A 22619-nucleotide genomic window follows, 5' to 3' on the forward strand; every position below is an offset into this window, starting at 1 on the left:
ACCAGTACAGTCCCTGCCCTTGGAGCTGACAGAGCCAGTGTGAGAAGAGAGGGCTTCCCAACCTCCTACTGGTCCCTCAACACTGCCCTTATCCACACTAGCCAATCCTCCCAAAATGCCAATCTGAACACTGTGAGCTATTCACAGTAACACTGGAGTTACAGTGACATGGAGAAAAAGTTTAAAATATTATATACAGTTTGATTCATTTCTGCAAGAAAAAAGGAGATGGAATCTGTAAAATGGATATATATTAAAATATATTTTACATGCACAAAAATATATGTATATATAATGGAATACACAAAATATAAAAATAGATGGAATCCGTTAACATAGATGTAACAAAAGCCTGAAGGTATTTACACCCAAACATTTTCAGTGTTGTCAGTCTTTGCCCCAGAGTGGTATGATTCCTGGTGCCCCTCACTTCCTTCTTGTGTGATAGCTGTAATTTCCTATTTTACTGTAATTATTATATTTGGTACTTCTTAAATACTTTAAATGAAAATATGAGCATGTCATTCCTGGGCTTAAAGTTCTTCACTTAAAATAAATGATCACAATTTTATGATGGGATTGGTCAGAGAAGCAAGCATGAGCTCTCCCCTACCATGAGGTCTCCAGCTGACCATCACGTGGCCGGAAGTTAAGGTGGGAGACGGGGTCTTCTTCTGCTCACACTCCTCTCCGGCCACACGTCTCCGAACGATTCTGGTGGGAGTTCAGGCCACCTGAGGAGGAGCAACAGCAAGAGTGCTAGGAAAGGACGGAGCTTCTTAAAGTGGTTCTTCCCTGTACATAAAATACCACACTGTACCCTTCAAAACTGGTTAAGAGGGTAGGTCTCCTGTTGTGTCCTCACCACGATGAAATTTTGAAAATTTTTTTATTTTTAAAAAAGTTGGGGGCTTCCTTGGCGGCGCAGTGGTTGAGAATCTGCCTGCCAATGCAGGGGACACGGGTTCGAGCCCTGGTCTGGGAGGATCCCACATACCGCGGAGCGGCTAGGCCCGTGAGCCCCAACTACTGAGCCTGAGCGTCTGGAGCCTGTGCTCCGCAATGGGAGAGGCCTGCGCACCGCGATGAAGAGTGGCCTCCGCTTGCCGCAACTAGAGAAAGCCCTCACACAGAAACGAAGACCCAACACAGCCAAAAATAAATAAATAAATAATTTAAAAAAAAAAAAAAAAAAAGTTGTTCTTCCTCCCAATAGTTTTCTCAGGCTTTTGATCAGGACGTGAGTAGGACTCTGAGCAGCTCCCCAGTCTTCAGATGCGCGTTTTGGGAGGATCCCTCTGTGGCCGTGAGAGACCAGTAGGAGGCGGGGAAGCTGTTTCTTCTCACCCGGCTCCGTCTCACAGCCCTGAAGGCCATGACTGTGTGCTGTGAAGAGGGAGGCTCAAAGAGCCTTTGGAAATCCCACGGCCTTCTCACCCTCCTGTGGCATCGGGGCTCTGGCGCATTTGTCCCTCTGCACATACAGTTCTTCCCCCTGGACCACCATTCTTCCCCTCCTCCCCTCAGTTAAGACAACACAGTTTCCCCCTTCTGGAGCCTTCTCCCACACTCCCTAGCCGATCTCCAGTAAAGGGCTTGTTCTAGATACTTAGCTACCAGCATGTCTGGACTTCTGCTTTCAATTCATGTTAATCACTTTGCATTGCTTACAGGGTCTACTCAAGGTCTGTCCCACCAGACTCTGAACTCCTTGAGAGTCAGGATCCTGTTTTTATTATTTTACCTTCAGCATCTCACATGCCATACTGAAGTGTTCAATAAATGCTGATTAAATAAATGAATAAGTGAATTAATGAATAAATTAATTAAATAGATAAGGGATGGATGGATGGAAAGGATGCAGGTGGCACACGCTAAAAGCCAGGTGAGGCCGTGACAAGTGTCATAATCAGGAGACTAAGCATAGGGAGCACATACTACCCACACCCCGAACAAAAGCCTGAACAAACTCATGGGAAAAGAACCACTTTTAGAAGACTTATCCTCTCCCAGCATTCTCGCTGTTGCCCCTCCTCAGGTGGCCTGAACTCCCAGCAGAGTCATTCACAGAGGAGACTCATGGCCAGAGAGGAGAGGAGTGTGAACAGAAAAAGAGACCCCATCTCCCTCCTTACTTTCCTGCCACCTGATTATCAGTTAGACACCTCATGGCAGGGATAGCGCATCTTTCTTCTCTGACCAATCTCGTCATAAAATTGTCACTAGTACACAGTCCCCACAACAATCCCCTGTCTAATTATGTCCAAGATTAGCACTTAAAAATCCTAAATAGCATCTGACGCGATTTTCTATTTGCAGAAGGGCACATGGGATACATTAACAACACCCTTGCCAGATCCTTGGACACTATGGACAGGCCCAACAACCAAGTGCTGAAGGGAGTGGGCAGCCTTGATCTGTTGATAACTGCAGCAGGGGACTCAGAAGAGAATTCCAGAACTCTCTGTTGATAAAGCCTCCAAACCACCAGATCTGCTGCTGCCAGAACTAAAAATAGCTTGGTCTGGTTGGGAAAGCATTGGTCTGGGAGTCAGAAGGCATGGGGCCCTCACCCTGCAATAACCGGCCTAGTGTCCTTGCCATTTAACCTCTTAGCCTGTCATAATGCCATGCTCTCTTCTGTGCATTGGGAATGATGGAGCAGTACCCCTTCCATCATGGGGTATGTGGGAGTCCCAAAGGAGAGAGTGGACATGAAAGTACTTGCTGAATGCCTGGAGAGGGAGAGAAGGAGGGTCATGATAAGAAAGCAGCCATACTGGAGACACTCCGCAGTTGTAGTGTTAGCAGGAATAAAATCCTGCTCAGGCCTTTGATGGTCTTGGGGTGGCCCTTTGGTGATGATTACCTTTCTTCTAGTGCCTTCCAACTTGCTATAAAATAGTCAGCCAGTCTCCCTCCTCGCCTGACTGCTCTGTCACTCTAAGATGCCTCATTCATAGTTAATACAAGGAAGTCCCAAGTAGCAGCCAGAAATGTGAACGGCTATTCTCAGCAAATAGGAGGTTACCCAAGTCACAGGATAAATAAACATGCTTATTTTTTCTGTTTAAAAATAATGATTCTGTGCTTTTTTAAGACTTTAAAATACAGTTAGTTAAATAGTAAACATTGAGCAGTTGACTATATGCCAGGCTGTGTTAATGCTTTATTCACATTATTTCATTTACTACTCATGAAAGAGGCATCATTATCCCATTTTACAGATGAGGAAACTGACACCCAGAGAGACTAAGTTCTGTCAAGCTCCCAGAACCACTGTAAACAGACTTAGGATTTTCAGCCTATTTTATTTCATACAAAACCCATGCTTCTTGTGTATTTTGCTGTTTTGCCTCAAAAATAATAATACTATCTGCAGAAAGATGAGGCGGAAGAGTTAGAAACATATATTTAATCAAAAACAAAAAGTTCATAGGTCTTGAATAAATGCACTCCTACCCCCACTGCTCAGGCCTCTCATAGAACCTGACATTGCCTGGCAAGCAGGGAAAAGAGGCGCTGGGTCAAGTAAAAAGCGTGCGATTAATTGACATTTAACGAAGAACAGGACATAATCCATCAGGAAGCAAATGTGAACAGCTTTTGTGTACTGACGAGGTCTATATCTGAAGTCAGAATATAATATGTACCTAAATCATTATTGTTATTATTATTATTTAAAGTTTTTTAAAAGCGACAGTGGGACAGGATATTTGAGCATCATTTTTTCCTCTTCAGAGTCTGGCCATCTTGTCTCCCAATGCAAGGCTCTTAAAGAACCAACCAAACCAAACATATATTTTTAAGTTCTTTTACTTAATTTAGTGGGTTAACCAGTTTATGTGGAAGAAGATGATCATAATTTAGCTTAATGGTTCATTGCAATACTATTTTTATATCTTGAATTGAAAACATTACAGATGCTTTGGGAAATATGAAAACTTTTTGCTTCTTCCAGCTTTGGCACTTTTGTATTATACCAATTTGTTGTTGAAAACACCAATGACCTTAGCATCAGATTTACCTGTTTTAGTAGTACTTTTACCACACACCCATTACCAAATGTGTATAACAACGCCTATCTCATTACAGTGAAGAGGGAAATAAATGAGATAATTTATACAAACGTTTTGGCACCTAGAAGGTACTCAAAAAATTTTTGTGAATTTTTAGTGCAATCTCTTCTATCTCTGAATTTGTGGCCTTTATTTCGTGAGTTTCAGTGTGGTGTAAATGTGCAAGATAGTTTTGGAATCAGTGAGGAGTGGGGCCAGCTTTCTAGCAGCTGTGTGACTTGCGCAAATGTCTTAGTCTCTCAGAACCTCCCTTTTTAATTCCATAAAAAGGAAATAATAGTCCTATTTTGCAAAAATGCTATGAGGCTTGCAAATAACACATGCAAAGTATCTGGCATATTGTAGGTGCAAAATAAATGGCTGCTTTGTTTATCCTTAGATAAAACGATTTTTGTCCTATAAATAGAGCTAATGATTAGACTTTATTGAAATGCTTTGTTGCATGATTGTGAGTGATTTCAAACACCTAGAAACTTAAGCGTTATTCTATGGTTGTCTCACTTAATCCTTTTTAAAACATGTTTGGGTCTTGTGGGAATGTTTAAAGCTCCTTATGAAGCCAATGAATGCAAAGGTACCTATCAGCTGTAGTGGCCATTGACCCATCCACATGGGTACCCCACATAATTGTAGCTCAACTTCACCCCGAAGCCTTGGAAAGGTTACATGACAGACAGATGTAGTAGGCATGAGATTACAGGCCAAGAGGAAGAGGTCGGAGCTGTGGGCAGTATATTTGACAGGCTCATACACTGCAAGCCTTGTTCCGGGCCCCTTACAAAGCACCTCTTTAGGACGAAAACAAGATGTTCTTTGTAAATAAAAGTTCATGCATCTGAGTAATGAAGTCATTTTCCAGGGCTGCAGTGAAAGATATTCTTCTCCCGAGCCCTCTGGGTGAAGACCGTCAGGGGGAAGAGGGTAGCCAGCCAGTCTCCAGGGAAGGTATGAGCACAAACAGCGCGGCAGCCTGTCTCTAGAAGATGAGAAACACTGCCCAAGAGAGTGGGTGCCCTCCCCCTCTGCCATCTGAGCGCATCCGCCTCCGGCTCCAGCTCAGGAATCCCTTTTCCACCCACTTTACTGCAAACTAGGAGGGCCACATAAAAGATGTACATAAATATAGATAAGACATCCGGCACCTTGGCTAAATAAATAAGAGATGTGAGGAAGCCATCACAAAAGCTGAATATTCATCTGGGGCCCTTGGAGGGGCTCCAAACTGAGAGGGGAGGGGAGGCCGCCAGGAAAGGCCCGGCCACGGTGTCTGAAAGACCAGCTTGGAGGGGGAGGGCCTGGAAGTGAAGGTAAAAAGGGAGTGGTGAAAATGGGTGTGGGAAGGAAGCCAGGACAGCGCAGCCCTCAATCCCGACCGCCAGGGACAGGAGGTGGCCGGCGCTCGCGGGGCTCGCCCCAAACGCATCCGCCTCTTGATGCTGAGCTTTAAGCTCCATCCATCTGTACATTCTTCAGCCAGAGCCTCTGGGGAGGGAGAGAGAAAGTGAGAGAGAGAAACGGCGGGGGAAGACAGAAAGAGGAGAAAGAGAGAGAGAAGGGGGGGTGGGGCAGGCTCTGGCTTACTCTCTCACTCTTCCTTTTTCTACGAAGTTGCTCCCTGGGCTGCCTTGAGTTCCCACATCTGGATACTGCAGACGCACAGGAGGTAAAATAAGCGAGGCACCGCTGCACCACAGGGGGGACCGGCGAGGACCAACAGCGGCCGAGCCCCTGGAAGAGCCCTGTCGGATGTCAGCGGAGAGATGGCTTTGAGCTCAGCCTGGTACGCAGTCCTGCCCCTGTGGCTCTTCTGGGGCGCCGCCTGCTCCCGCGCCGCGTCTGGGGACGACAGCGCTTTTCCTTTTGACATTGAAGGGAGCTCAGTGGTCGGCCAACTAGACCCGCCTGAGACCATCGAGGCCCGCGTGGCTCTTGGAAGCCTGCCGCCTGCTGCCAAGGTACAGTGCCCCTGCCATTGTCACCCTGCTGGGGCACCTGTGCCCCGTGTTGTGTGTGTCACACTTGTGTCCCCCTCTCTACCCCCCTCTTTCCCTTCCCCACCCGCCTTATGAGTTTCACCTGGACGGGTCAGTTCAGAAACTTGAAATAAAGAGTTTTACTTTGTACGTTGGATTTGGACTTTGTGATTTGAGAGCTGAGGCTTTGGAACACATCCCTGTTCAAGCTGGTAAAAGGGCATGTGTCCTGCATACTCTGAGTTAGTAGGCTAGACTCTCAGCTGGGGCTGCAGTAGCACGTCTGTGACTTTCCGCCGCTTGTCCCAATAGAGTCATTGTTGTCAAGCCACACCACTTAACGTGTGTGCCCTGTCACTGGCTTCCTGCTCCTCTGTGATGTTAGGACAGTGGGAACAACACTGCAGGACTAATGTTTTTGTAGCAGATACCTTAAATAGACACACAAGCCATTATATTCCAGAAACAAGAAGTCATGATGAAAGTCAAGCCCCATCCCAAATGTAAAAATGATGGAGATATGCTACTGATGATATGCTTATTCAAAGAGCTGCTGTTTGAATCCCTTGCAAAAGCGTTTATGTTAAAAGCATAACCAAAGTGTAGAAACTGGGTAAAGGTGCATGAATCCAGAGTAAGTGATTTAAGAACCCCCTGAGCCGAGACGGACAACAGCATGTCCAGGGCGTGGGAGATGCTAAATAGGAGGAAAATGAAGTCACCTAAGTTCATGGGAAAGGAAAGAGCAGTTGACCTAACAACACACACACACACACACGCACACACACACACACCCCCTATAGCTATGATTACAGCAACTATAGAACCAAAGCAGTTATGTGGATTTATACATCTCTAATGCCATTGATGCATTTCTAGTGCCATTTCTAACAGCACTGAAGTCTGGATTATTGCTATTAGTCCTACTAATTGTTAGTATAACCGTAGTTATTAATTAAACTACTGATAAGATAAGATGCATGAAGATGGTCCTTCTCCAGGAGTGAGCCCTACCCACACCCCAAAATGAGGGGGAGGATGGGTAGGGCCAGAGCATACCAACTCCCATTGTGGTGTGAAATGTAATCCCCATGAGAAAGAGGGGCACGCCTTCTGGTCAACTTTGTACTCAGACATGGGGAGAAGCCAGACCAAGAGACACTCCACACAATGAGAAGGCTTCACTTCTCTACAGGCTTGGAATCAACCCCCCAGGAAGCGTTATCTCCACCTGTTGCTTTGAGTGGAAAGTTCCAGAATGAAACGCTTAAGAGTAGGATTGCCAGATAGAATACAGGACACCCAATTAAATTTGAATTTCAGATAAACAACAAATAGATTTTGGTTATGTCTCAAATATTTCATGGGATGTATTTATACTAAAATTTTTTTCACTGTTTATCTGAAATTCAGTTTATCTGGGCATCCTGTCTTTTTACCTGCTAATTCTAAAAAGACAGGCACACATAACTTTTTGTAACTTTCATCTCACAAAAAGTAAGAAAATAATTATTTGATTTTTTAGGGAACCTTAAATTTATTGCTGAAACCCTGGGCAATTGCTTATATACTCATATGTTCAGTGAAATAATATGAAGGCAGCACAGCAGAGGGTTTTAGATTGCAGGCTTTGCAGTCTGATGGTCCCAAGTTCAAATTTCAGCTTGCCTGCTCCTTACCTTGGGCAAACTACAGATGCCCAACTTGCAGATAAAGAAACTGAGACTTAGATAAGTTATTGATGTCTACTTCATATTTCATACAGTTACTGTGATGAAATTAGATAAAATACATAGAGGACTTAACACAGTGACTAACATGTATAAATGCTTTATACATCCTACGTGTTGTTTTTATTATTATTATAAAAAATACACGGCTAGCTGGATTAAAAGAAACCCTTATTTGGGAATATTTCTCAGAACTTTATTTTTATGGTGCTATTTTACTTAATATTGCTTGTCTGTATCCTTCCAATCAAAAACAGTGTCACGTAGTATGTTAAATTTGTAATACTGTTGGAGACTAATAGGTTCAGAATGCCCGTTGAGGCTTTTGGTTTAGGGAAACAGAAAGAATCTATTAGTCATTCCGGAGGGTCATATGATGTAGAGAGGGTGGGATTGGGGTAATTATGTTCCCACTGCATAGTTTCACATAATGCCCTCCAGTCAGCCTGCAGTCCCACAGCGATCCCAACGCCCCACCATTCGGGTTTCCCATGCTTTTTATAGACAGTAAGGAGACCTGAAAGCAAATACATTCTGGAGATTTAATAACATGGTACAACCACTCCAGTGAATTGGTTCAGGAGGTTATATTTCATCTGTAGAGAAAAAGAGAACATGGACTCATACAAGACATTATTCGCAGGCGTTTGGAGAGGTGGATGGAAGGATATTCTAAAAATACATTCATTTTATTTGAATCGGATATATATATAAACGGTCATTCCTCAATTCTCCTTCAAAGGGAAGAAAGAAAACTAGTAAAGCAAGCATGGAGCAGTGGGGGGTGCTAGGCTGACGGCCTTCCTAAGGCTCTCCCATGCTCCTCCATAGCAGGACTGGCGTCCTCTCCACCCTCAGCACAGACTAGGGCACCCGGGTGCACAGTGTGGGTTAGGAGAACAAATACATTCAACATGCACTGAATAAAAGGATGGGAAGCATGGCTGACCAAGAAGGAAGGCCCCTCCTTTCCTTCTAAAATAAGCACAAGCTCCTCCAGGATGCAGAGAATTTGAAAAGAGGAGCACCATGGGTAACTCTGTGCTAGTTGGTAGGATTTTCCTACTATCTGCTTTTTCACAAGCAGATAATTGACTGAGTCCATTATTTCTGAGTATATGGTGAGAACAATGATTCTCAGTAGGTGGGGGTGGGCAAAGGGGAAACTAGGTAGTGTCAAAAAGTGTATTTAGTATTCTAATATTCTACATTTAAGAAAAGAAAGTCTTAATTTTATTATACACATTATAGCAAGTGAAACTAGGCAAAAGTCTTCTTGGCCAATATGGAGATGCAGAAGAATGGGAGGGGATGCAGGGATGGAGATGGGAACAGTCCTGCAGGAGAGGGTATCAGAGTGTCCTTAGGAAGAGTGACATTCTTGTCTATCAAAAAGAAGCAGGAGTTAAACAAGGTCAAGAACACAGGTTAGAGGTTGATTAAAAGAAACCCTTAGTTGGGAATATTTCTCAGAACTTTATTTTATGGTGCTATTTTACTTAATATTGCCATATCTCTGTTGTCTATATCCTTCGTGGCTGGAAAGAAGCCACCCAGAGACTCAGAGAGGAGTGGGGACTTTGCTGGAAGGGCAAAGCGGGAGGTGGTGGAAGGTGACGGTGCTGTTACTGCCTTTGGTAGATTATTGAGAAAATAAGGGAAATAATTGACAATACTGAGCAAACTTCCCTGAGAGGGGAAACCAGGAGTTTATCTCCTGATAACCTGACTGGATTTTGCAGTTGCTCTTCTTAGCTTCCCTCCAAGAAGATTCGTGCCCCATGAACCACAAATGTACCTCGCACTAGACAAACTTGCTTGCTAAAAAAAAAAAAAGTAATATGAACTAGACTAATTTTGAGGGACTTTTCTTCTAGACTCTCTTCAGGTTGATCTGTGATCCCGTGCTCCAACACATAGTTAGGTGCCCTGCCACTAAAGGATTGTAGTATGTTTATTAAAAGACAGCTCAGATCCCTTTCACTATCTGCTTTCCGTTGCCTTATCTCGCTCCCTTACTTTGAGAAAGGCTTTGTAGAACAACATCAAGACTTCCAGTCACTGGCCTGGGCCATCACTCTATACCGCTGTTCACAGAGCAGTTGGTAATTTAACACCCACATGCCACCCCCAGCCTGGCATGCAGTCATTGTTTCACTCACTTAATACCATCCAAAGAGCAGGTTTGGAGACCTACCATGTGCAGAGTAATAAAGCAGGCGCCAGGAGGGACAGAAAGAAGGCAGAGTCACATCCCTACCCTCAAGGAGTAAGCAATCTAAGATAGAAAAATATACACGTAGCCACTATATAAAGCAGAATGAATTTATGTTCTGTAAGAGCGGCTATCAGCTAAGTGCCAGGGGGCTAATGTGGAAAAAGTATTACTCCTGGGCTAGGCCAGTAGGGCACAGCCACTTACTCATCAAACACCAAAGAAAGTTCCTGGGAAACATTATTTTAGAAGGACTGGAATACAGTAACAGTAATAATAATAATAGCGTGGCTTATCGATGACACTCATTGAGTATTTACCACATGCCAGACACTGGTCTAAGCACTTTCCATGAGTTATTTCCTTTAACCCTCATAACAGTTCAGTGGGATTGGCGTAGTTATTATCTCATTTTGCAAACGTGGAAACTGAGGCACAGAGCATTTGCCCAGGCAACCTGCCTGGTAAGTGGCCCAGCTAGGAAGGAGTTTATGAAAGTAATTCAACTGTGCAAGAATATCTAGAAAAATGTAGTGAGGTAAATAGAACTATCTGTAGGAACAATTTTAGTCAAAGTTTGGGAATTTCTTAAAGTGAAGATATACAAAATACCATTCAAAGACCATTTATGCAGTGCTTGCTAGATGAGTAGCGTAAATTACATGGCCTATCTTACAGAATTTATTATAAAACTGCTGGAAAACAGAGAATTCCATTTGCTATAATTCCAGAGTTCTCGGATTTAACCAGAAGAAATGTTTTTTTTTAATTGTGGTAAAATATACACAAAATTTATTATTTTAACCATTTTTAAGTGACATTAGGTAATTCACCATTCATCATCATCCATCGCCATCCATCACCATCACTACCATCCATATCCAAAACTTTCATCTTCCCAAACTCAAACTCAATACACATTAAACAATAATTTCTGTTAGCCTTTTCCCCAGGCCCTGGCAACCACCATTCTACTCTCCATTTCTATGAATCTGACTACTCTAGGTATCTCATATAAGTGGAATCTACAGTATTTGTCATTTTGTGCCTGGCTTATTGCACTTAACATAATGTGTTCAAGGTTCATCTATGTTGTAGCATTTGTCCAAATTTCATTCCTTTTTAAGGCTGAATAATATTCTATTGTATGTATATATCACATTTTATTTATCCATTTGTCTGTTGATGGACATTGAGTTATTTCTACCTTTTGGCTACCGCGAATAGTGCTGCTATGAACATTGGTCTACAATTATCCATTTGAGTCCCTGCTTTCAGTCCTTTTGAGTATATACCTAGAAGCGGAATTGCTGATCCTATGGAACAGAGACAGTTTTAAAACTCAGATTTTTATGGAGGCCGAGCAAAAACTAACTGGGCAGGGAAAGGAACGCATCCTGTGAGTGGTGGGACCCAAGCAACAGCAGAGGAAGGGATGCCTCTTCCAGAGGGCACCCACCTCTCAGTGTTGCCAGGCCTTCTGTTTTTTTACAAGAAGACAGAATCTGGATTCTTAAGTGAAATTGCTGACTCAGTTTTTTTAATGCCCTGTGGGAAGCACATCTGAGGACTGTTTATTTGCAGTCTCTACTTTACGACATTTGAAATTCACCTTTCATCAAAGGCACAATGTGGGCATCTAGCCAGACAGATGTGCTATGAATCCAGCTCTCCTACTTTCTAGCTGTTTGACTTTAGGCAAATTAGTTCATTTTTCAGAGGCTCGGTCTGTTTGATTTTAAAATGAATACAAATGTATTTTCTTTGCAAGATATTTGTGAAATTTAAGTGAAATCGTGTGTATAAGCTACCTAACTCAAAGTCTGCCCTCATTCTCTCTTCTCTCCCTCCCTCCTCACCCTTTTTCTTCCATTATCTGTTTTTATCTACCTGCGAGTTCAGATTTGTAGTATCAGTCTATTTTCATCTAAATTTTTACTTATTCTGTAAATTTGATTACTTTCAACTTCTGCTTACAAATTTGCTGATTATCCAACATTGGACAAGAAGGAGACTCGTTTAACTATTAAAATCATTGTATCCCTAATGGTTCTTTAAACATAACCTTTCCCCAGAAATAGGATAATCTGAGCAGTTAAGAGAAATGAGTCAGTTTTCCCAAATACCCAAAAAACTAAACAAAAAACCCAGCATATTTGCTATGACAAGGACTATAACATTTTTTTCCCCCCTTTCACAATTAAATTCTAAAATCTGACTTGTCATAGATTCTTGAAGCATATAATGCCAAAAACACGCCTATCCTTTAGGGTTTTTCCTTACTCAAAGTAACCACATAAATATAATGATGGCCAGACATAGTTATGAGACATTTGATTGGTTAGAAACCATTAAAATCAGATTGCCAGTACATGCTTTGAGTTCCAAAACTTAGCATTTCCAAACAATTACTTTTGTGTTTTCTAAAGCAAATAATCTGCTACTTGACTGAGATATAGTGACCACATAGAAGAATATTTAAATATCTACTCCAGCATTTGCCAAAAAGCAGCATTCTTTTTTCAATTGCTTTTCTTTTTGCTCCTAGTGTGGTAAAGTTAAATTCTGGGAAATGGTTTACTAAAGGGAAGTTTAACCACAGATGTTTGTAATTCCAACTTAAGTTTCCCATCAAAATCTTAATGAAATTCAGCTGCCAAGCAGTCGGCTCTGAATCTGAGTCTTTTTATCATGAGAAACTTGGGGAAAACAGCATTCCGAGGCTGACTGGTAGTGGGAAGCTGTCCATATTCAAGCCCAAATCCTCTACATAAAGGAAAAAAAAAAAATACACGAAGAAACAAATTCTCTTAAAAAAAAAAAGGAGTGGGGGGTGGTCAAATGTACTTTCAGTAACATGTAATATGGCCCTCTTTTCACTTCCAGGAATTTCTTAGTTTGTGTGTTGTGTTTTGTTGGAGGCTAGAGATCTAGTGTTTACCTAAATAGAGTGAAGTATCAATGTTTATGACTCCATGAGAACCAATGAGTTGGAGGAATCCCATAACATTAACAGCTGCATCAGCCCAAGCCCCTTGGAGACTAGAGCAGTGATCCATGCTGCATGCTACAGCTGAAAGGATGCTTGAGCACAGTGCAGATTCTGTATATTAATATTTATTTTGAAATTATGCCTTCCATTACATGGAGTGGCATGATTACTTTAAAGGAAATCGAGATGTCTAGAGATCAAAGATGTCTTCACTAAAACTCACCTTGGACGTGACTGTTACATGCAATACTGTTGTCTGTTTACAAAGTGAATTGCAGCATGGCACACTGCACTGAGCAGCTCTGTAAAGCCAAATGTCGACCCAAAGGAATGCATAATATAGACACAAGCAGAAGGCAAGATAAATGTCTAAAAAGCCTTGTACTGTGGGATGCCAGGGCTGTAGAACCATCTAGAATCACTGCAAGAGCCAGAGCACAAATTCAGGGTTTAAAATCATGGCTGGCTGCTTCTTCCACACAGAATTATTCCACAGTGCCTTTCAAGGTTCACAGCCACAGTGTGTATGTTTCCCTTTGATGATCAGTGATATAATTTGACAAGCTAAGCGTGCCCTAAGTGTAACCTCTCTTCCTGCTGATATGCCATGAGTCCTAGGAGCAGCAGAGCAGTTCTGTCATCTGTGATTCTGTTAATCCCCAGGTCACAGGTGAGGTGCTAAATGCCTGTTATTTGGAGACTGAACTGAGTCTGAATGCCTGGAGATGGACCAGTGTTTCTTTGTAGTGCATGAATAACTGCCTCATTCTATATTGTTCCCTTGGAATTGCTGTCTGTCGTGATCAATGCCAGCAGACACCCTGAAATTCCTCTCATCAGAGACAAGCCCTGAAGCCTCTATTGCAGCACAGAATTCAGCATAGAGGAGACGTGTTTGAATGCAGAGCCAGTGGGTGGTTATTATTGGATGTATAACTCTATTGGACCTTGCACTGGGAACTATAAAATCAAAGGGATCATAGGATGTTAGATCTAGAAAGAGAGTTTAGAGATTCAAACCCTCTCATTTTGTAGGTAAGGAAGCTGGGTCTCAAAGGGGTTGGGGTGCTTCACTCAAGGACACAAAGTTCATTAGCAGCAGCACCAGGAACTATGTCTTCTGACTTCCAGCCTTATTTTCTTTCAAATTATTTCTATCAACTGAATCATCCTTAGCTTTAGAACTGGGGATCGTTATGTAAAATATATATTTTTTAATAAAATATATATATGTATACACAGATATATATATATATATATATATATATATATATATATATACACAGATATATCTTTAAGAGAAGAATTGTTTACTTCTAATATACTATCACTTTACTCTTCATTGTTTCTAGTTAACCTTAAGTTGAATTATCAGTAGGAGAGTCTCCCAGAATTGAGTGGAGTGGGAAAAGCACTGAACCGTGAGTCTGGAACTAACTATTCTGGTTCTTGGCCATGCCACTAACAGCCAGATTACCCTTACCAGTTAAAGGAACCTGGGTAAGTCCCTTCACCTCCTGGGACAGCTTGAAAAGAACAAAACAAAATCAAGGTTCCTTCAAGCAACCAAGTTCTATAATTGGCTAATAAATATATCAAATTGTAAACCACTTAAAGGGAAGCTGACCTAAGGAACAGAATCACTCAGAGTCACAGCTGCTGTCCTAGTTAGAACCCCAAGATTTAGTATCCAGAACCTGAGGGAAACACAGGGTCCTGATCTGGTTAAGAGGGTTGGGTGGGGATGGTTTAAGAGTCCTTTTTCCTGCTTCCTTCAGGGGCAGAGCTGAGGATGGTTTGCAGGACAGAGCACTGGCCCAGCCACGGACATGAGCCTTTCCAAGATGACACGCCCAGGAGGTTTCCCAGCCAGCATCCGGTGCAGACACCTTAGTGTGTCCAATGAATATTAATGGTCTCCCATGCCAGGGTTCCTGCTGCCACCTGCCCTCTCCAGACCCTTCAGGGTGACCCTAAGCATGAAGCTCCACATGGAAAAACAAGGATGACAATGGACGAGATAAGGGACATGGGGACTTGTGTCCCTGAGTCTTCTAACACTTAAGTGACATGTGACAGAGGGTCCAGAGAGGAGAATGTCTTTTCACTCTGCACAAAAGGAAGGAAGAGCCAGTGAGGGATTATTAATTCACTATAAACATCAACTGAAATCACTGCATTATAGTAGACACAAAAATGCCACCAACTAAGCCTTCATGACAAGGTAAAGAGGAAGCTTAATTTGATAGCCTGCTCTAGATTGAGCAGAATGCAACATTTGGAAGCAAATATTTTAAAGGAACTTTCTGGAAGTCAGAATCGCCAGTGTGTGAGGGAGCCTGCCCTGGGGGTGTGAATGACTGTGGGGAGGAGGGGTCGAAATCGTGGAGACTCCAAATGTGGCCCAAGGACAGCGGCACCAGACCCGTACTGGGAATGCAGACTCCCAGGTCCCACTCTGGAATCAGAATCTGCATTTTCACCAGATGCCCAGGTTGTTCACATGCACATTAAAGTATGAGAAGCACTAGTCTCTAAAATGCAGCTGGGCTTAGATTTTAATGGACTTCAGGAAATTGAGAATCCAGAAAAGGGAAGCGTTTTTGACATATAGAGAGGCCTAAAAAATAAAACCAAATCATGGCTGCATGAGGCTAGTGAGAGAGCTCACAGGCCCACCCGGGTACTAGCCCCCGGCCTGGAAAGGTGCACTTTAGAATAAAAATCAAGCTTCAAAGAAAATTGCTGCTTCAAGGCATCTGGAGGAGCTGAGAAGGTAACGTCACTTCCTGAAACCCTGGCCCGCACGCAGCAGGTGTTCAGGAAGGGAACTTAAAGAAAGACACGAATAATAATAATACTTTTAATGTTTTTTAAAATGCTTAGAGGATATCAAACAAACAGACTTAAAAAAGACAGACATGAAATGATAAGGAAGGTTTCCTACTCCCAGCACACACAGCCTAGAAACAGGACCACTGGAGATCTGTGTCCTTGAGGGGAAGGGAGCAGAGATGGGAAGAATTTACTCGTGGAACCTTCTTGGAAACAGGGCGTTGCCAGACTCTTAGGAAATAGTGGGATTATAACGTCTCTCTTGCTAACAAGGGAGGCTTTCTAATTCAGGATAATGTGTCTTCGGGGAGTGAGGAGTGTGGTCTCTGGCCTAAACTAGAAAGATACTTGATAAGAGATATGGAAGAGCTAGTTCCCCGGAATGAGAATTGCCAAGGCTAGCCCTCAAAATGGAACCTCTCTAGAGGGATTGAGATTTGCAGGAAAGTGCTCTTGAGACAGGGTCTCAGCCTCCTCCTGCATCAGCAGAGTCATCTCCATTCTCCTGGCCCATTCCAGGTCTCCTGATGCAGCCACAGCCCTGAGAGGGCCCCTTGTTATTCTGTAACAGCCTTACAGGACAGCTGTCATCCTTTTGATTTTAATGCCTAACCACCTGCTTAGCACTAGCTGTGTCCTAGGCATTGTTTGAGGTGCTCTATGTGTATTATTAATTTTGCTCATAACGTAGTTAGGAAGGCACTGCTATTAGCACTATTCTACACTTGAGGAAACTGAGTCATCTAGAAGTTGAGTAATTTATCCAAGATCACAGTTTAGGGAATCTGGCTCCAAGCTCTTAATCTCGGTCCTGTAAATGACCCTCTAATGTCTGTTTCTAAATCTCAGAATGTCTTACAAGAGCTCAGCTAACAAGGGTCTCCAGTATCATCCAGGAATGCCAGAGTGGTCTTAGAAGCTGATGAGTCTATTTAAAGAACATTTAAATTAGTGGTATGTTTATACTTTGACTTGTTTTTCAAGTTATAGAGTTAAACTCACTCTATCATCTCAATAACAATAGGAGGTTCTTCTTTAGGCATAATAGGAATAAAGATTGACATAATATCTGAATGTATATGTATTTATGTATCTCCAAATATGCTAAGCATTAGTCATTTCAGTGGAATCCTGAGTTTACATTAGGGACCTCCAACTTAAAAGAACTTGATAGAAGGCTAAAGAAGGAACTTGAACTGTAGTAAAAGCAGGATCTCAGGGGAAATGATTAGACAAAGTATGTCAATCATAGGAAAACTGAATGAAGGCTTAGAAACTATTTATCTTTACAAATTTTTCTTTATAAAGGAAAATATGGAAAGAAATGGAGTTTGGCAACTGAAAGGATTCAAGTCAGACCTAAAAGACACATAAGCTGTTAACTTCTTTCCTAGAAATTTTCAAGCACTATATAAAACAACATGTCTGAAATAAGTGAGTTATTCATTCAGCTCACAGTGATTAAGAGCTGAGAGGAACCAGGCAAGGCATCAGTGATTCCGTCTGGGACAAACCCAGGTGGCCTCCACCCTGCTGGACCAGGAGGATAGCTCTGCTAGCAGCAGTCACTTGTGGAGTGTGCTGTTAGCCTGGAAGAAAGGAAGGTGTTACAGTAGCGGTCCCCCAAACAATCACGCCCAAGAATCTCTACTGCTTCTCCTATCCCTCTAGCCTCAGGTTTTGAAATGTTTTGCTTACTGTGTTAGTTTGCTAAGGTTGCCATAACGTTATGCCACAGACTGGGAGATTTAAACAACAGAAATTTATTTTCTTACCTTTCTGGAGGCTAGAAGTCTGGAATCAAGGTGCCATCAGGCTTGGTTTCTGGTGAGAGCTCACTTCCTGGATTGTAGATGGCCACCTTCTCTCTGAGTCCTCACATGGCCTTTATTCTGTGCACATGCAGAGAGAGAGAGAGATCTCATCCTCTTTTATAAAAACACCAGTTCTATCAGATTAAGGCCTTACCCTTACGATCTCACTTAACCTTTACTAGCCCCTTGTATGCCCTACCTCCAAATACACTCATATTAGGCACAGAACTTCAACATGTGAATTGGGATGGGGGAGGCGTGTTAACTGAGTTGGTAACACCTACCAAGGGAAGTGTGGTAAGCGTAACTCTTTTTTTAATTAGGCAAAGTAATGTATAATAGCAAAAGAGAGCTTCTGGTAAAATAAGTAGTGTTATCACTCTGTATTAACCTCAGCCAAAAGCAAAAACAAACACAAAAATTTCATTAGCATTTCATTTTGATTGTACATTTTTATGAATGTGTCGCAATTTTTATTAGATATTTTGAAATATGGAGAATAGTACATTCAGCCCTATATTGCCACCTTGTATTCCTTAGGTGTCCAGGGACACTTGATTGATTAGCATTAATGTTTTTATTCTCTTATTTTAAAAAGGTACCTACTACCTCAGCAAGTTGCTTTGTATGATATAAACAGGAATAGAATCCAGTCAAAGAGATAAAACAAGTAAACAATAGTGTAATACAACTAAATGTTATCAAAACTCTAAGAGGGTTTAGAAGGAATGTTCACTCCTGGTGGGAAGTTCACAAGTGAATTCATGGAAGAGGTGACATTTGAGTTGAATCTTTAAGATTGAGGAAAATTCAAGCTGAGGGGATAGGATAAGTAAAGTCAAAAGACACAGGGTTCTTCTGGAAAGGGATATAGTCCTAGTTGGTGGTACTGGATAACAGGGAGCCACTGAAGATTTCAGAGCAGAAAAGATGCTCAATGAGAATTCATCAACATTAATCTGGACATGGGCTATTGGATGGAGGACGCAGTAGACAGCAGAGAGCCTGGAATCAGGGTAACTTATATCATGTATTGGTAATTGTCCAGGAACGAGTAAGAAGGGTCTGGATTTAGATGGTGGCCATGGTCTGGAAAGGAGGAAACAGACGCTGGGGTCATTGCAGAGATTCTATCAGATGACGTGCCCTGTTTTGGAGAGCAAGGATGACAGAGAAGTCAGAGGTGCTGCTGCTGTTTGTAGAAATGTATTACATCATGGGAAAAAATCTTGGGTTCAAAGACCTTTGAACACAAGACCTACTAAATCAGTGGCTTTCAGGCTGAGGCTTCATGGAAATGCCTTGCCTCGGGTATAACTTGGGGTGAGGGAGGCTGAGCAGCAAGAAGTGGGGGCTCTTCTTCCTTCAACCAGTGCATCTTTTTAATCTGTTTTATAGATGAATTCTACATGAGATTTCCCTGGGAAAAAAGGAATTCTCTGCCCTACAGTGTTTGAGAACCATGATGCTGGGGGTTTCGAGTTGATATTCTAAATCATGACAGGTCTCCAAAATATTGCCCAAAATCTCATTCAAATCAGTGCTTCCTAGGCAGTTTCTCAGTGTTACACATACCTGCCTCTGGGCCAGTGCGTAGTGCTGATGGCACAGAGGTGCTGGTGCTCTGAGCATCTCTGCTGCGGCTCCAAACACAAGCTAGAAATCACTGAACAATTGGTGCTCTCCTGAGAGATATTTTTATGCTTCCTGTTCCCTGTCTGAGGATATTTTTGGCCCTTTCCTAGGAACTTAGGAAATTCCAATTTGTCTCAGTTATTACCTGGGAGTGCTGAGGAAAAGGCAAAGGAGTTTTGGAAAGCTTTGGAGGGTGGTAGTGGGTTGAACAGATAACCGGTATCTTTCAGTCCTCATAGGAACAGTCAGATGTTTGCATGGTTCTTATTTTTCTAAACCAATGGTTTCATCATTATTAACATCATCTTATCCTAAACCTAAACAGTTACTCACCTGCACTCTGACCTAAAAAGACAGCTCTTAGTCTTACTTTCCCCTCCCTTAACACAGGATTACACCCATCTTTGGTCCTTCATCTCCAAAGGCCAAAATGCTTCCACTATGAGTGTTATGTCTATTAAAAGGGAGAAAATAAACATTTAAAACCGTATTTGATTTTTTTTATTTGAGTGAAAAAAGTGACACATTGAGCATTTCATAGTGTCATTAAGGCAAGTTGCCACTTATTTTATTTTGCTTTATGACATATATTCAAACGCTGAGAGAGAACTGATCTTCTGATAAATTAGGAAAGCTTCCTATATATCTCAACCCAAGTTTAAAGAGCACAGCTTTCAAAAAGCTCTTGACATTGGACAAATGTTATTTACAACTGAAAAATATTGGAATTTCCAATGACTACTAACTCAGTTGGAAAACAATGTTAATACTTTAAAGCTTCCATGAGGGGATATGGGGATATATGTATACATGTAGCTGATTCACTTTGTTATACAGCAGCAACTAACACAACAATGTAAAGCAATAAAGATATTAAAAAAAAAGAGTAAATTTTAATTTTAAAAAAGTTAAATAAATAAATAAAAATAAAGCTTCCATGATTTACAAGGTATATTCGTACGTATTTCCACCTTTATTCCTTTCAACTGTATTACAAACCAGGCAGGCCACTGGTTTTATTAATCTAATTTATATAAACGTGCAGATGTTAAATACTTTGCCCAAAGTTTCATAGCATGGAACCAGTATGAAACAGCAGGCAGCTTTATAGAATTCTAGACTGTTAAGATGGGAAGAGCCTAGAAAGCATCGTGCCACTAATATCATTGAAAGAGGAGGAAACTGGAGCCAGAAGTTAAGTCACTTCCTCGAGGTCCCACAGCAAGTTTCTAGAACTGGAACCAGCCAAGTTTCCTGACTCTTAGAGCAGTCCTCTTGTCCTACTGAATCACAGCATGGATGCCATCACCAGAATAAATAATAGGGGTGAGGAACACCTGGTGATCTGTGTGTTGGGATACTAAACAAGTTGGATCAGACAAGAGCATATCCATGTTTACCTTCTTGTTATGACTTATGTCACCATCTGTGCCTTAGTCCGAAATAATTTAACTACTAAAATATTAATTCTCTTGGCCTTTTGGTCAGTATATTTATCCCAATTTTGAATTTAATTTATAAACACACTATTCATACCTCTTCTTTCATTTCAAGGATTTTTGCTTTGTCCCCATATGGCTATTGACCCCTTAAATTATGCTTTCAGCACCTATACTTAAAAAGAAAGCTTTCAAGTGCACTAAGATTTCAGAATTTCCGGTTAGAGTTTCCTGATGGTCATATAAAAATAAACAACACATCCTGGATCTTAAAAGGAAGAAAGAAAATAAGATCAATTTCAAAAATGAACAATGACACTTCTGTTTTAAAACAATTGAAGAACTAAGTTTAAAAATTCCCAGACCACATTATGTCTGCTTTGCCCCCTGCACACAGTCATCATTCAGGTTTCCACATGACTGTCAGAAACTTCCCTATCATGTAGCAAAACAATTGTAACATGAGAAATTAATGAGGAAAATTAAATGTGTGCTGGCACCAAAGTGGTCTACTCTGGCAGTTGTACCTTGCTGTGACTGCCCCAACCTGCTTTAAAACAGTTCTGAGTTTCAGCATCTCCATTTTTATTTGTGGAGCTTTTTCACTGCTGATTTCAAAGTCAAGTCACCCTATTCTTCTAACAGCAAGTTTCTCAAAGGCAATCTACCAATTCCCAGCAGAACTGTAGTTAGTAAAATCCAGGGACTGCGCCAGGAGTAGCATCTGCTTAGATGTGCCCTGAGTCTAACAGAGGATAAGAAATAATGAAGATTTCAGGGGTTGGGGCAGCCCGCTGTGGTCAGCAAAATAAGAAGGTCTTTGGGAGGCAGAACAGTTCTAATCTGCTGCACACTCAGTGGTTCACTTTCAAAATGGCAGGCACAATCATCCCTTGTTCTCTCCCCTGGTCTTGATGTGAGGAGGATCCTCAGTATGGTGAAAGTAATACCGTATTTAAGGAAACATAAATATCTTTGTCAGATCAGAGTAATAATCTTTTTGGGGGAAGGATAATACTCTTTGTAACGTGCTTAAAATCTCTGTGTTTTTTTAAAGGGCTGGGCTCTTCCTACCTACACTCAAACAGTATTGGTGATTATTTTGGCAGGTGAAGCACATTTTCCCTGCGACCTGTGTTTCTGGACCTGCAATATATCAAAATGTTCAGTGGAAATAAGTATTTTCTTTTCTGCAGAATATCTTTTTATCTGCTCCTCCATTCAGTTGTTTTGAAAGCTAACAAGTGTTGGACCCTTGTTTTAATTTTAAGACATTATATCATCATCTCAGATTATCTAAACTTTTGATTTTCCTTTGATTACAATCTCTCTTTTTGTAATCTGCTAACATAAGTTCATCTAGAAAATGTGCTTTCTCCTCAAAGTCATGAGTCAGCATGGATTTCCTTGGAACATAGTTCACATTGTCTAAGAAATTTACAAACTTTTTTTCTTTATATGCTATTCACTTTTTTTTTAACATCTATATTGAAGTATAATTACTTTACAATGGGGTGTTAGTTTCTGCTGTACAACAAAGTGAATCAGCTATACATATACATATATCCCCATATCTCCTCCCTCTTGCGTCTCCCTCCCACCCTCCCACCCTCCCTATCCCACCCCTCTAGGTGGTCACAAAGCACCGAGCTGATCTCCCTGTGCCATGCGGCTGCTTCCCACTAGCTATCTATTTTACATTTGGTAGTGTATATATGTCAATGCCACTCTCTCATTTCATCCCAGCTTACCCTTCCCCCTCCCTGTGTCCTCAAGTCCATTCTCTACATCTGCGTCTTTATTCCTGTCCTGCCCCTAAGTTCTTCAGAACCATTTTTTTTTTTTAGATTCCATATACATGTGTTAACATATGGTATTTGTTTTTCTCTTTCTGACTTACTTCACTC

General features: G+C 41.6%; 1 protein-coding gene across 3 annotated transcripts in view; it reads left to right on the forward strand.

The window, feature by feature from the left end:
• Positions 1–5195: 5195 nt before the first annotated feature.
• LAMA4 (laminin subunit alpha 4) overlaps positions 5196–22619 on the forward strand; it is a 147271-nt gene continuing 129847 nt past the window's right edge. Inside the window, exons 1-2 of one of the 3 annotated variants that reach the window (XM_082404711.1) lie at positions 5196–5386; positions 5688–6034. In XM_082404711.1, the coding sequence (XP_082260837.1) occupies positions 5840–6034 (195 nt within the window). In that variant the 5' untranslated portion in view covers positions 5196–5386; positions 5688–5839. The other 2 variants (XM_082404710.1, XM_082404712.1) reach the window with 2 other exon arrangements.

This window comes from Balaenoptera borealis (genome assembly GCF_965194805.1).
Source record: "Balaenoptera borealis genome assembly, chromosome: 9".
Classification (NCBI taxonomy): Eukaryota; Metazoa; Chordata; class Mammalia; order Artiodactyla; family Balaenopteridae; genus Balaenoptera; species Balaenoptera borealis.